The 14,409-nt window shown below is 49.0% G+C and overlaps 1 protein-coding gene across 1 annotated transcript; it reads left to right on the forward strand.

Moving 5' to 3' along the window:
* Window positions 1-1,744: 1,744 nt before the first annotated feature.
* On the forward strand, window positions 1,745-14,010 carry OPN1SW (opsin 1, short wave sensitive). The gene is made up of 5 exons (XM_079992975.1): window positions 1,745-2,096; window positions 2,873-3,041; window positions 7,952-8,117; window positions 9,878-10,117; window positions 12,209-14,010. The coding sequence occupies exons 1-5, from the start codon at window positions 1,751-1,753 to the stop codon at window positions 12,329-12,331; spliced, it is 1,044 nt and encodes a 347-aa protein (XP_079849101.1). The 5' UTR covers window positions 1,745-1,750; the 3' UTR covers window positions 12,332-14,010.
* The last annotated feature ends 399 nt before the right edge of the window (window positions 14,011-14,409 follow it).

The raw sequence follows: 14,409 nt of genomic DNA on the forward strand, positions 1-14,409 counted from the left end.
AGACCACAAGGGCCATCGAGTCCAACCCCCTGCCAAGCAGGAAACACCATCAGAGCACTCCTGACATATGGTTGTCAAGCCTCTGCTTAAAGACCTCCAAAGAAGGAGACTCCACCACACTCCTTGGCAGCAAATTCCACTGTCAAACAGCTCTTACTGTCAGGAAGTTCTTCCTAATGTTTAGGTGGAATCTTCTTTCTTGTAGTTGGATCCATTGCTCCGTGTCCGCTTCTCTGGAGCAGCAGAAAACAACCTTTCTCCCTCCTCTATGTGACATCCTTTTATATATTTGAACATGGCTATCATATCGCCCCTTATCATATCACCCCTTATGAAGCACACCATTCCCTGCAAAGAATGCTGGGAACTGTAGTCCGCCTGAGCTACAGTTCCCAGCACCCTTAGGCAACTACACTTCCTGGGATTACAGTGGATGCTTGGGTCGTGAACGTGATCCGTGCGGGAGGCACATTCGCAACCCGCAGCGTTCGCAACCTGCCACCCATGCATCTGCGCCCGCGCGGGTTGCAATTCGGCACTTCTGCGCATGCATAAAGCACAAATCGGCACTTCTGTGCATACGCAAAGCGCGATTTAGCGCTTCTGCAAATGCACAAACGCCCAAACCCGGAAGTAACCATTCCAGTACTTCCGGGTTCAGCACGGTGCGCAGCCCAAAATCACACAACCCAAAGCGTCTGTAACCTGAGGTATGACTGTCCTCGGAGGGAAATAATGTGTGCTTCAAATGTACGACGTGTGCATTGATAAAGTCGAGGGAATTCAGTTTCCAGCAGTGGGGTGGAGAGTGAATGGGGAGAGAGTGCGAGGACCATTGAGGGAGTTGGGTCTATTTGGCCTGGAGAAGAGAAGGGGATACGAAAGCAAAAAGCACAACTGTCCCGTTTCGAGCGGGACACCCCAAATTTACAGAAGCCGCCCCAGCTTCTGATCCCGATTCTGGATGTCCCATTTGGGTTCCTATGCTATAGCTGCGATTCTCTCTCTCTCTCTCTCTCTCTCTCTCTCTCTCTCTCTCTCTCTCTCTCAAATTCAGTTTTACATATAACAATTAAAATCACATGTAAATCATAATAAAATATACATAGGATTCTCTGAATCCCTTGACTTCCCTCCAGGGGCTCCATAGTTATTTTTTGCCGACTGCATCGTATAACATTCTCCATATTTCCTGAACGCTCAGTTCTCACCATAGTTCTTGTCACACTGCAAGCGGTTTTTTAAAAAATCCTGCCAACGTTTTTAATTGTTTACAGTGTTCTTTTTTTAGTAAGAACCATCCTTTACTAAATTTATTATCGTCTTGGTTTCTGATCTTCCCGGTCATTTCCGCTACAGCTGCGATTCTCCGCATCGCAAGGGGGTTGGGACAGATGACCGCTGAGGGTCCCCGACTCTACGATTCTACAAAGTGCTTTTGAGAGAGGCTTCCTGGGAAGCGAACAGGGGAAATACGGCTCTGCGTCGCCTTGCCCTCTGCCATCCCGAAGAGTCCCTCGCAATCGGCTCCGATATGGACAGCAAACGAGATTATCCCCTGAGAGGGGCTTAAGGGACAGCAGGTAAGGGTCTTAGATGCCCTCAATCCTCCAGTTTGCCTCTGGGATGATCAGGATTAGTGCCTGATCCCAGGCCGAGCCTCTAAGTGGATTGCCCCCTCTGTCCTCCTATAACAGGAGGGCAGGGCCCCCTCGGGCAGATCTCGGTCCCCGCGGCGCCACCAGGGACGATGTCCGGTGAAGAAGACTTCTACCTCTTTGAGAACATCTCCAAGGTGGGTCCTTGGGATGGACCCCAGTACCACATCGCCCCAATGTGGGCCTTCTACTTCCAGACGGCCTTCATGGGCTTCGTCTTCTTCGCCGGGACGCCCCTCAACGCCATCATCCTGGTTGTCACCGTCAAATACAAGAAGCTCCGCCAACCGCTAAACTACATCCTGGTCAATATCTCCTTTGCCGGGTTCCTCTTCTGTGTCTTCTCTGTCTTCACTGTCTTCCTGGCCAGCTCGCAGGGCTACTTCTTCTTCGGCAGGCACATCTGCGCCCTGGAGGCCTTCCTGGGCTCGGTGGCAGGTAAAAGCCCCGGAGGAGGAGCGGAGTAGAATAGAGTTGCAGTGTCGGGTGGGTCCCCCAAAGGTCATCCAGCCTAACCTGCAGGGAATGGCAGCGGAAGAACGCCTGGCCTTTGTTGGGGATTCTGGTTCACGTCTCCTCTTCCTTGCCTTTTCAGTACACTTAAAGGACTCCCAATCGTAGAATAATAATAATAAGAAGAAGAAGAAGAATTTATTGTTCATACCCTGCCCATCTGGCTGGGTTTCCCCAGCCACTCTGGGTGGCTCCCAACAAAAGATTAAAAATACATTAAAACATCAGACATTAAAAACTGCCTTCAGATGTCTTCTAAATGTCAGATAGTTGTTTATTTCCCATCTGGTGGGAGGGCGTTCCACAGGGTGGGTGCCACCACCGAAAAGGCCCTCTGCCTGGTTCCCTGTAACCTCACTTCTTGCAGGGAGGGAACCACCAGAAGGCCCTCGGAGCTGGACCTCAGTGTCCAGGCTGAATGATGGGGGTGGAGACGCTCCTTCAGGTATATCAGAATAATAGACTTGGAGACTTGTGAGGGAGCTCCAAGGTTCATCTAGTCCAGCCCAGAGAATACCCAAATAACCCCTGACAGCACTACGCTGCAACCAACTGGAATGAACAAGGACTGTAATTCCTCCCCTTGTGTTTTTCCTTCTCCCTCCCCATCCCTTTTACCTTGCGTGTCGTGCCCTTGGGGACCTGGCTGGCTGCCGATCTTCGCCAACCCTTGTCCGTTTCTGTCTCCCCACCCACCCCAGGGCTGGTCACCGGCTGGTCCTTGGCCTTCCTTGCCTTCGAACGCTACATCGTCATCTGCAAGCCCTTCGGGAATTTCCGCTTCAACTCCAAGCATGCCCTTCTGGTGGTGGCAGCAACTTGGTTCATTGGCATTGGAGTCTCAATCCCACCCTTTTTTGGGTGGAGCAGGTGAGGTGGAAAAGGAGGGAGTCTTCCGAAGCCCAGATTGGGGAGAAGGTCCATAGACTGGAAACCTCTGTGTGTGTGTGTGTGTGTGTGTGTGTGTGTGTGTGTGTGTGATTTTTATTGGTTTTACATATAACCACATTCAAAATAAATTATAATATTTTTAAAAATTGTAAAGTAATAATGATAAATAATAATAATTTATTATTTCTACCCCGACAATCTGGCTGGGTTTCCCCAGCCACTCTGGGCGGCTTCTAACAGAACACTAAAATACAGTAACCTATTATACATTAAAAGCTTCCCTAAATAGGGCTGCTTTCAGATGTCTTCTAAAAGTCTGGTAGTTGTTTTTCTCTTTGACATCTGGTGGGAGGGCGTTCCACAGGGTGGGCGCCACCACCGAGAAGGCCCTCTGCCTGGTTCCCTGTAACTTGGCTTCCCGCAGGGAGGGAACCGCCAGAAGGCCCTCGGAGCTGGACCTCAGTGTCCGGGCAGAACGATGGGGATGGAGACGCTCCTTCAGGTTTTCTGGGCTGAGACCATTTAGGGCTTTAAAGGTCAGCACCAACACTTTGAATTGTGCTCGGAAACGGAATGGGAGCCAATGTAGGTCTTTCAAGACCGGTGTTATATGGTCTCGGCGGCCGCTCCCAGTCACCAGTCTAGCTGCCGCATTCTGGATTAGTTGTAGTTTCTGGGTCACCTTCAAAGGTAGCCCCACGTAGAGAGCATTGCAGTAGTCCAAGTGAGAGATAACTAGAGCATGCACCACTCTGGCCAGACAGTCCGCGGGCAGGGAGGGTCTCATCCTGCGTACCAGATGGAGCTGGTAGACAGCTGCCCTGGACACAGAATTGACCTGCGCCTCCATGGACAGCTGTGAGTCCAGAATGACTCCCAGGCTGCGCACCTGGTCCTTCAGGGGCACAGTTATCCCATTCAGGACCAGGGAGTCCTCCACACCTGCCCGCCTCCTGTCCCCCAAAAACTGTACCCCCCAAAACAGTACCAACAAAGTTTGCTACTGGACAATTTTTTGATTTATTTATTTATTTATTTCAACTGCATCAGACCAACACGGCTACCTACCTGAATATAATCACATTGCGTAACATCGCACCCTATTATTTTATCTCTTTGGCTCTTCTTAGCCTAACGACTTCCGTCCCTCCCGTCTGACGGTTCACAAAACTAAACTTTGCATCTTTACATTTTGCTTCGTTTCCTACCCTTGTTACACCATTGTCTTTAAACACTATATTACTCCACCTGAATAGGTAGCAATTTCATCTTACAAATCTTCAGATCACCCTGCTAATGATGTTAATTGCTTACAGTTGTCTTTCAAATATAATATAAATTTGTTCCAGTCCTTTTCGATTGCTTGATCTTGCTGGTTCCAGATTCTTCCTGTCAGTTTTGCCAGTTCTGCAAAATCCATCAGCCTCATCTGCCTCTCTTCTTTTGCTGTTAACTCCTGTCGTTTCCATCTTTGGGCTAACAAAATTCTTGCCGCAGTTGCTGCACATAAGAACAATTTTTTATCTTGTCTCAGTATCTCTCTACCCACTATCCCCAATAAAAAACACTTCTGGTTTTTTAACAAAAGTGTTTTTGAACATTTTCTTTAGCTCATTATATATCATTTCCCAGAAAGCTTTTACCTCTTTACATATCCACCACATATGGTAAAAAGTACCCTCCTTTTCCTTTATCAGATCACACAACAGCAAAGGTTGCTAGGTTTATCGAGGGTGCAATGAGATTAAGGGCCACTATCTGAACAATAATACTGGTCATTTGATTGCCCTTTTTACCCATTTCTGTCTTTTTATTTGTATATATTGCTTGTTTATTATTAAATAATTACTAATAATTACTAATTACTAAGGACGCAGGTGGCGCTGTGGGTTAAAGCCTCAGCGCCTAGGGCTTGCCGATCGAAAGGTCGGCGGTTCGAATCCCTGCGGCGGGGTGCGCTCCCGCTGCTCGGTCCCAGCGCCTGCCAACCTAGCAGTTCAAAAGCACCTCCGGGTGCAAGTAGATAAATAGGGACCGCTTACCAGCGGGAAGGTAAACGGCGTTTCCGTGTGCGGCTCTGGCTCTGGCCAGAGCAGCGATGTCACGCTGGCCACGTGACCCGGAAGTGTCTCTGGACAGCGCTGGCCCCTGGCCTCTTGAGTGAGATGGGCGCACAACCCCAGAGTCTGGCAAGACTGGCCCGTACGGGCAGGGGTACCTTTACCTTTACTAATTACTAATAATTACTTAATTATTATTATTAATTATTAATAATTACTTTATTATTAAAATACCCTCCTTTTCCTTACATTTCCAACATTTAGTTTTAGTTCTGTACATTTTGGCCAGTTTAACTGGTGTTAAACACCACCTATACATCATTTCCGTAACATTTTCCTGAAGAGTCCTGCATGCTGTAAAATTAACACCTTCATTCCACAACCTCTCCCGTTCTTCTAACTGTATATTACAGTCTGTGCAGTAGCTATTAGCAGGAGCAACTGAAATTAGTCAGCAAGCTTCTGAGTCACACAGGACGCTTCTTCTTCTTCAGGGTCTACTCTAGAGGGAAAGGCTGCTAGTTATGGCACGTCTATGGACCGGTTGTGAGTTTGCTCCTGGTACAAAGGTTTCAAATGCTGTTCTTCCTTGGAACGCTGTTTAGATCTGCCTCTAGCGCTGAACAGATCACCCAGATCCCTTGCTGGGAGTTCTCTCCTGAGCAGGGCTGCCATATTTCAAAAAGTGAAAGGTTTTTGAGCTGCTTTTATGAGAAATTGGCAAAAACAGCACTGCCGACATGGGCTGCCATGTCCGGATTTTTCTGGATGTTTTCCGATATCCACCCAGACACTTCTGCAGATTGTAATACTCCAGATATTTCCGGGATATCCCGGACAGATGGGAACCCCACTCCTCAGTTCTTTCAATGCCATCTCCTCATCCTAAACACATAGGATGGGGACACCTGGCTTACTAGCAGTACAGGGGGAAAAGATCTAGGGGTCTTGGTGGACTGCAAGCTCTACATGAGCCAACCTTGTGATGCAGCAGCAAAAAAGGCCAATGCTATTCTAGGCTGCATCAACAGAAGTCTAGTGTCCGGATCAAGGGAAGTCATAGTCCCATTCTATTCCTCCTTGGTCAGATCCCTCCTGGAATACTGTGTCCAGTTCTGGGCACCACAATTTAAGAAGGATATTGGCAAGGTGGAAGGTGTGCAAAGGAGGGTGACAAAGATGGTCAAGAGCCTGGAAACGACGAAGCTGTTGTTGCTGTTGTTTAGTCATTTGGTCGTATCTGACTCTTCGTGACCCCCTGGACCGGAGCACGCCAGGCACTCCTCTCTTCCACTGCCTCCCGCAGTTTGGTCAAACTCAGGCTGGTCCCTTCAAGAACACTGTCCCACCATCTCGTCCTCTGTCGTCCCCTTCTCCTTGTACCCTCCATCTTTCCCAACATCAGGGTCTTTTCCAGGAAGTCTTCTCTTCTCATGAGGTGGCCAAAGTCTTGGAGCCTCAGCTTCAGGATCTGTCCTTCCAGTGAGCACTCAGGGCTGATTTCCTTCAGAATGGATAGGTTTGATCTTCTTGCAGTCCATGGGACTCTCAAGAGTCTCCTCCAGCACCAGAATTCAAAAGCATCCATTCTTCGGCGATCAGCCTTCTTTATAGTCCAGCTCTCACTTCCATACATCACTACAGTGGTACCTTGGGTTACATACGCTTCAGGTTACAGACTCCGCTAACCCAGAATTAGTACCTCTGGTTAAGAACTTTGCTTCAGGATGAGAACAGAAATCACAAGACGACGGTGCAGCGGCAGCAGGAGGCCCCATTAGCTAACGTGGTGCTTCAGGTTAAGAACAGTTTGAGGTTAAGAACGGACCTTCAGAATGAATTAAGTACGTAACCAGAGGTACCACTGTACTGGGAAAATAAAGCGTCACATATTCATTATAACACTGTGACAACAGATGGCGCTGTAGAGCTGAAACCAGAACTCTCTGAAATTTCCCATTGTGAGCTTTGAAAGCGGTTTTTTCAGAGCGTTTTTTTATAGCTGTGTAGATGCAGCCCAAGCCTTATGAGGAACAGTTGAAGGAGCTGGGTATGTTTAGCCTGGAATAGAGGAGAGGGAGAGGAGATTTGAGAGCCATCTTCAAAAATCTCAAGGGCTGCCCCATGGAGAAGGTAAAACCCAGGCTTCGAGGTACAGGAAATGAGATTCCAACTAAACTTCGGGAAAGGAATTTATGACAATAAGGGCTGGTCCACAGTGGAGTGGAGTCTCTGAGAAGGTTGTGGACTTTCCTTGGAGGTTTGTAGAAGACATGGCCACATTTCAAGGATTCTTCAACTGTGATTTCCTTCCAATTTCACAGTTCTATAATTCTATGTCTTATTGCACTGATATGCCTTAATCCACTGCTGTTAGCCTCTTTGTTGTTGTTATTTTGGAAATTGTTATTGTTTAGTCGTTTAGTGGTGTCCGACTCTTCGTGACCCCATGGACCAGAGCACGCCAGGCCCTCCTGTCTTCCACTGCCTCCCGCAGTTTGGTCAAACTCATGCTGGTAGCTTCGAGAACAGTCTTCTCTTCTCATGAGGTGGCCAAAGTATTGGAGCCTCAGCTTCAGGATCCGTCCTTCCAGTGAGCACTCAGGGCTGATTTCCTTCAGAATGGATAGGTTTGATCTTCTTGCAGTCTGTGGGACTCTCAAGAGTCTCCTCCAGCACAAGAATTCAAAAGCATCCATTCTTCGGCGATCAGCCTTCTTTATGGTCCAGCTCTCACTTCCATACATCACTACTGGGAAAACCATGTTTTGGAAATATGCTCCTACAAAGCCAATGTCCTCCCCTCACCCCTGCTCCTCTGCCTTTCAGGTTCATCCCCGAAGGCCTGCAGTGCTCCTGCGGCCCCGACTGGTACACAGTTGGCACCAAGTACAAGAGCGAATACTACACCTGGTTCCTCTTCATCTTCTGCTTCATCGTGCCCCTCACCCTCATCGTCTTCTCCTACTCGCAGCTCCTGGGCGCCCTCCGTGCCGTAAGTACTTCCTGCCCAGCTCCTCCGACCCCTTTCACAACAACCTTGCGAGGTAGGGTGAGGTGGACAGGGAGCGGCGAGCGCCTGAGGTCGCCCAGGGAGCTGGCCATGTCGAGATTCGAACCCCGGTCTCTCTCAGGTCCTAGTCCGGAACTTTAACCACTATACCCCACTTCCCCAGAGTTGCCAGATACATCAGGAAAGCCTTGCAGGACCTCAGGTTGATGTTGGCATCCCAGGGGCGCCATTTCTTAGGAGACGCTAAAAAGACAAGGGCTCCTGCAGCTGGATCAAACCCATTACAGTGGTACCTCGGGTTACAGACGCTTCAGGTTACAGACTCCGCTAACCCAGAAGTAGTACCTTGGGTTAAGAACTTTGCTTCAGGATGAGAACAGAAATTGCACGGCAGCAGGAGGCCCCATTAGCTAATGTGGTGCATCAGGTTAAGAACAGTTTCAGGTTAAGAACGGACCTCCGGAACAAGTTAAGTTCTTAACCCGAGGTACCACTGTTCTCGCTGTGTGCACCCAAACGTCTAAATGGGAAGCCTGTAAGTAATAATAATAATAATAATAATAATAATAATAATAATAATAATTTATTATTTATACCCAGCCCATCTGGCTGAGTTTCCCCAGCCACCCTGGGCGGCTCCCAATCGAGTGTTAAAAACAGTACAGCGTTAAATATTAAAAACTTCCCTAAGCAGGGCTGCCTTCAGATGTCTTTTAAATATAAGATGGCTGCTTATTTCCTTAACATCTGAAGGGAGGGCGTTCCTCAGGGCGGGGGCCACCACCAAGAAGGCCCTCTGCCTGGTTCCCTGTAACTTGGCTTCTCGCTGGGAGGGAACCACCAGAAGGCCCTCAGAGCTGGACCTCAGTGTCTGAGCTGAACGATGGGGGTGGAGACGCTCCTTCTTGTATACTGCACCGAGGCCATTTAGGGCTTTAAAGAATCATAGAATCATAGAGTTGGAAGAGACCACAAGGGCCATCGAGTCCAACCCCCTGCCAAGTTAGCACCAACACTTTGAATGGTGCTCGGAAACGTACTGGGAGCCAATGTAGGTCTTTCAAGAGTTATGTGGTCTCGGCGGCCGCTCCGAGTCACCAGTCTAGCTGCCACATTCTGGATTAATTGCAGTTTCCGGGTCACCTTCAAAGGTAGCCCCACGTAGAGCGCATGGCAGTAGTCTAAGCGGGAGATAACTAGCAAGCAAATGATGAAATTGTATAAATGCATGGGGAATAGAAATTTTTTCAGGATGAGCATTGCAGATACGTTTCCTCAAGTCTCCAATTCACCCAGCCTCTGTTGGCATCATGCTTTCAGCTGATTAAGAAATCAAACTAATCCCTTTTTGACAACACACCAGTAACTACCAGGATAGCTTTTTTTTGCTGCCATTTCCAGAAGCCCTCTACTCTTCCCGAATTTGTCTCATCCTCTTTCAAAGCCAGATAGGTTGGCGGCCACTCCTGTGGCAGGGAGTTCCGCCGTCAGCTGTGGTGATGGAACCACCCCCACGGCGCTAGGCCGCACCCCACCCTACGGTGCTCCCACCCGGCCACCGATAGCCGCCGAGCGAACGCCTTTGCGTAGTTCTGGGGGCAGTGAACGTGGCCACCCGTTCACTGCCGAGCAAGCATTGCAGTGGGTCAGGCTGGATGGCCTTTGGGGAGCCCCTTCCAATTGCTACAGTGCTACAGCTCTGGGAAAACAACATGTTCCGGGCCCCTGCCCTCCTTCTCCAGGTAGCCGCTCAGCAGCAGGAGTCGGCCACGACCCAGAAGGCCGAGCGGGAGGTCTCTCGGATGGTGGTGGTGATGGTGGGGTCGTTCTGCCTCTGCTACGTCCCGTACGCCGCGCTTGCCATGTACATGGTCAACAACCGGGACCACGGCCTGGACCTGCGATTGGTCACCATCCCCGCCTTCTTCTCCAAGTCCGCCTGCGTCTACAACCCCATCATTTACTGCTTCATGAACAAGCAGGTGAGTCGACAGCCAGCCGCTCCGCAGGCGGGGAAAGGGGCGCAAAACGTGGCGGGGCTGCAAGATTGTGATTCACTGCCGGCATCCCATTTGTCTCGAGAGGCAATGGAGTGGGCTTTCAGGGGTCAAACCGCTGGGGAATCACAGCTCTGTTTATACCCCATCCATCTGACTGGCTTGCCCCAGCCACTCTGGGTGGCTTCCAACAACAACAACAACAACAACAACAACAACAACAACAACAACAACAACAACAACAACAACAATTTATTTATACCCTGCCCATCTGGCTGGGTTTCCCCAGCCACTCCGGGCGGCTTCCAAGAGAGCACTAAAATACAATAACCTGTTGTTGTTGTTGTTGTTTTGTCGTTTAGTCGTGTCCGACTCTTCGTGGCCCCCTGGACCAGAGCACGCCAGGCACTCCTGTCTTCCACTGCCTCCCGCAGTTTGGAAAAACTCATGCTGGTAGCTTCGAGAACACTGTCCAACCATCTCATCCTCTGTCGTCCCCTTCTCCTTGTGCCCTCCATCTTTCCCAACATCAGGGTCTTTTCCAGGGAGTCTTCTCTTCTCATGAGGTGGCCAAAGTATTGGAGCCTCAGCTTCAGGATCTGTCCTTCCAGTGAGCACTCAGGGCTGATTTCCTTCAGAATGGAGAGGTTTGATCTTCCTGCAGTCCATGGGACTCTCAAGAGTCTCCTCCAGCACCATAATTCAAAAGCATCCATTCTTTGGCGATCAGCCTTTTTGATGGTCCAGCTCTCACTTCCATACATCACTACTGGGAAAACCAGAGCTTTAACTATACAGATACAATAACCTATTAAACATTCAACGCTTCCCTAAACAGGGCTGCCTTCAGATGTCTTCTAAAAGTCTGGTAGTTGTTGTTCTCTTTGACATCTGATGGGAGGGTGTTGCACAGGGCAGGAGCCACCACCGAGAAGGCCCTCTGCCTGCTTCCCTGTAGCTTTGCTTCTCGCAGGGAGGGAACCGCCAGAAGGCCCTCGGAGCTGGACCTCAGTGTCCAGGCTGAATGATGGATGTGGAGATGCTCCTTCAGGTATACTGGACTAAGGCCGTTTAGGGCTTTCAAGGTCAGCACCAACACTTTGAATTGTGCTCGGAAACGTACTGGGAGCCAATGAAGGTCTTTCAGGACCGGTGTTATATGGTCTCGGTGGCCGCTCCCAGTCACCAGTCATGTTGCCGCATTCTGGATTAGTTGTAGTTTCCGGGTCACCTTCAAAGGTAGCCCCACGTAGAGCGCATTGCAATAGTCCAAGTGCGAGATAACCAGAGCATGCACCACTCTGGCAAGACAGTCTGCGGGCAGGGAGGGTCTCAGCCTGCGCACCAGATGGAGCTGGTATAAAAACACAATAAAATGTTAAATATTAAAAAAAATAAATCGCAGTCCAGGTGTCTTTCAGGTGTCTTCTAAGTTTTCTCTTTGACTTGGGGATCGCATAACTCCATACCCTCCAATATTTTCTGATATTTCCCACTTAAGGAAAAGTGGGACATTCCAGGATCAAATCTCTGGAAAATAGGGACACACACACACACACAATATTTTCTGTTTTACAATTGAGTATATTCATTTAAACAACCTTAAAATATCAGTGATTTCCCTTCTTCTCTTTCCATGGTTCATTTTGCATAACATAAATCCCTGCATATTTTACAAAAACTAAACCATTCAGTATTCCATTATTACACCCATCAAAACCTATTTACATTGTTGAATTTATCTGAATGCTGCCAACGTTTTCAAGTGTACACAGTTTGCCCCCATGTTGTTGTTGTTTAGTCATTTGTCGTGTCTGACTCTTCATGACCCCCTGGACCAGAGCATGCCAGGCACTCCTGTCTTCCACTGCCTCCCACAGTTTGGTCAAATTGCCCCCATATATTCAATAAACATTTTCCAATCTCATTTAAACGTATTTTCTTCTTGCTCTCTTATTCTATATGTTAGATCAGCAAGCTGCGCATATTCCATCAGTTTCAGCTGCCATTATTCTTTGTTTGATACCTCGCTCGTTTTCCATTTTTGAGCTAACGACAACTCCCTTTCCTTGCCAGTTCCGGGCTTGCATCATGGAGACCGTTTGTGGCAAACCCATGACCGATGAGTCCGATGTCTCCAGCTCAGCCCAGAAGACAGAGGTGTCCTCGGTTTCCTCCAGCCAGGTCAGCCCCAGCTAAGGAGAGCGTGCCGGGGGTCCCGAGAAGACGAGAGACCCTCCCCAGTCACCCAAAGCCGGGCCCAGGATGTCCAGGGGAGAGAGAGGGCCAAAAGCGTTCCTCCACGGTTCGGACCCAGGGCAAAGGCCCGGGACTTCAATACCCAGATAATTTGGTCTCTCGTAGTTTCATACGGGCAAAACGGACCGGCTCAATCAAGCGAAAAAAGGACAGCAACGGTCAGATCGAGTCTCCGGGGGTTACTGGTGCAGAGTCATCGGGCAGAACCATGCTCATTTCCTTCTCAATTTGGAGTTGTTCAAGAAGCTAAACCACCAGATTTATTTAAGACGATTTTAACCCTTTAAAAATTGCAGTTGCGCTCAGGTTGAGTTGTGGGAAACGGCACGTTCAAAGAGCCAACTTGGGGAGGGGGGCAGCAGGAAGATGGCGGGCATTAAAAGTTAAGAGGGGCCAACCGTGGGAATTAATCCGAAGGAATTAAAACTAGGAAGCAGAAGGCGCTGTGAAGCCAGCCCGCTGAAACCCTCATGGAATTGCCATGTCCCCTTCAGGGTTTTTTGGCAGCATCTTTCAAAGCAGCAAGCATGAGGCCTAGAAACTTGATTTTGCAAAGCAAGCTGCTGCACGGAAGCAGAGAACCCTGAAGTGTACAGTCAACTCATAAACTGCCCTGCGTGTAATGACCGCAACTCCTGTCTACTACCGCTATTTTAATACGTATCTAGAGCCAGAATGTTTAGACGCCGGACCCAGGGCCTCACAAATGACAACTGGGAGGATAGACAGAAAGAAGTTTGGGAATGAGCGGTGGTGAAGACAGGGATTGAAGAGGGTCAGACTAGATGACCCGCAGGGTCCCTCTACGATTCTGTGATAAGGGCAGATAGCAGCGAAGTAGCTGGGAAGACTTTAAGAACTGGAGCTGGGGGGCAAGAGCTGCTCGATGGCTGTTTTCAGGACAGGCTGAGGCAATATTGGCAACAAAAGTCCTCCTTAAGCCATAATCAGGGGGTACAATCATATTGTCACCCCCAGGAGCTGTGAAAACTGGCCTTCCTTTAGTTTATTGCAATATTGTGCCCGGGTGGGGGAGAGCTTTTGGATCCCCTGCTTCCGGGACCAAAGCATTCCTTAGGAGCATCCATGCTCCCTGTTCCAGAAGGAAAATGGGACCAGTCTTATCCGATGGGGGAGGCAAAATGACCGATGGGATGACAAAGAAAGCCCAGTAGAAACAAAGGAGGAGAAGATGAGGACCAGAAGCTCGAAACTGCTTGTTTGAGAAGAGTATTTGCAGAGAGGCTGTGCGTGTTGAGCATCCCAGCTTGAATCTCTAGCCCATATAATTAAAACTTTCTAATTAAAAGCGGAAGGGCTGCGAAGAAACTCTCACTGCCTGAGCTCTCTCCCAGTCGGAGTAGATAGCGTCTCTCTATCACACATGTGCAGACAAACGCACTCATCACTTTTGCAAAGGATCTGTAGAAAGAGCCCATGGAATTCAAGCAGATCCGCTTGGAAGCGCGTTCTTTTTTAATAGATGTGAGCTGCGATTTGAGTGGTTTGGGACTCTCTTGCCCAAGATGATGATTCGTAGGGAGGCTCAGTGGCTCAGTGGCAGAAGCCCTCAAGAACGTAGTGGCACCACGTTGGCAAACCTAATAATAATAATAATAATAATAATAATAATAATAATAATAATAATTTATTTATACCCCACCCATCTGGCTGGGCTTCCCCAGCCACTCAGGGCGGCTTCCAAAAAAATATTAAAATACTGTAATACATCAAACATTAAAAGCTTCCCTAAACAGGGCTGCCTTCAGATGTCTTCTAAAAGTCTGGTAGTTGTTGTTCTCTTTGACATCTGGTGGGAGGTCGTTCCACAGGGCGGGCGCCACTACCGAGAAGGCCCTCTGCTTGGTCCCCTGTAACTTGGCTTCTCGTAGGGAGGGAACTGCCAGAAGGCCCTCGGTGCTGGACCTCAGTGTCTGGGTAGAACGATGGGGGTGGAGACGCTCCTTCAGGTATACAGGATGGAGGCCGTTTAGGGTTTTAAAGGTCAGCACCAACAC

The sequence above is a fragment of the Podarcis cretensis genome, assembly GCF_951804945.1.
Source record: "Podarcis cretensis genome assembly, chromosome: 10".
In the NCBI taxonomy this organism is placed as follows: Eukaryota; Metazoa; Chordata; class Lepidosauria; order Squamata; family Lacertidae; genus Podarcis; species Podarcis cretensis.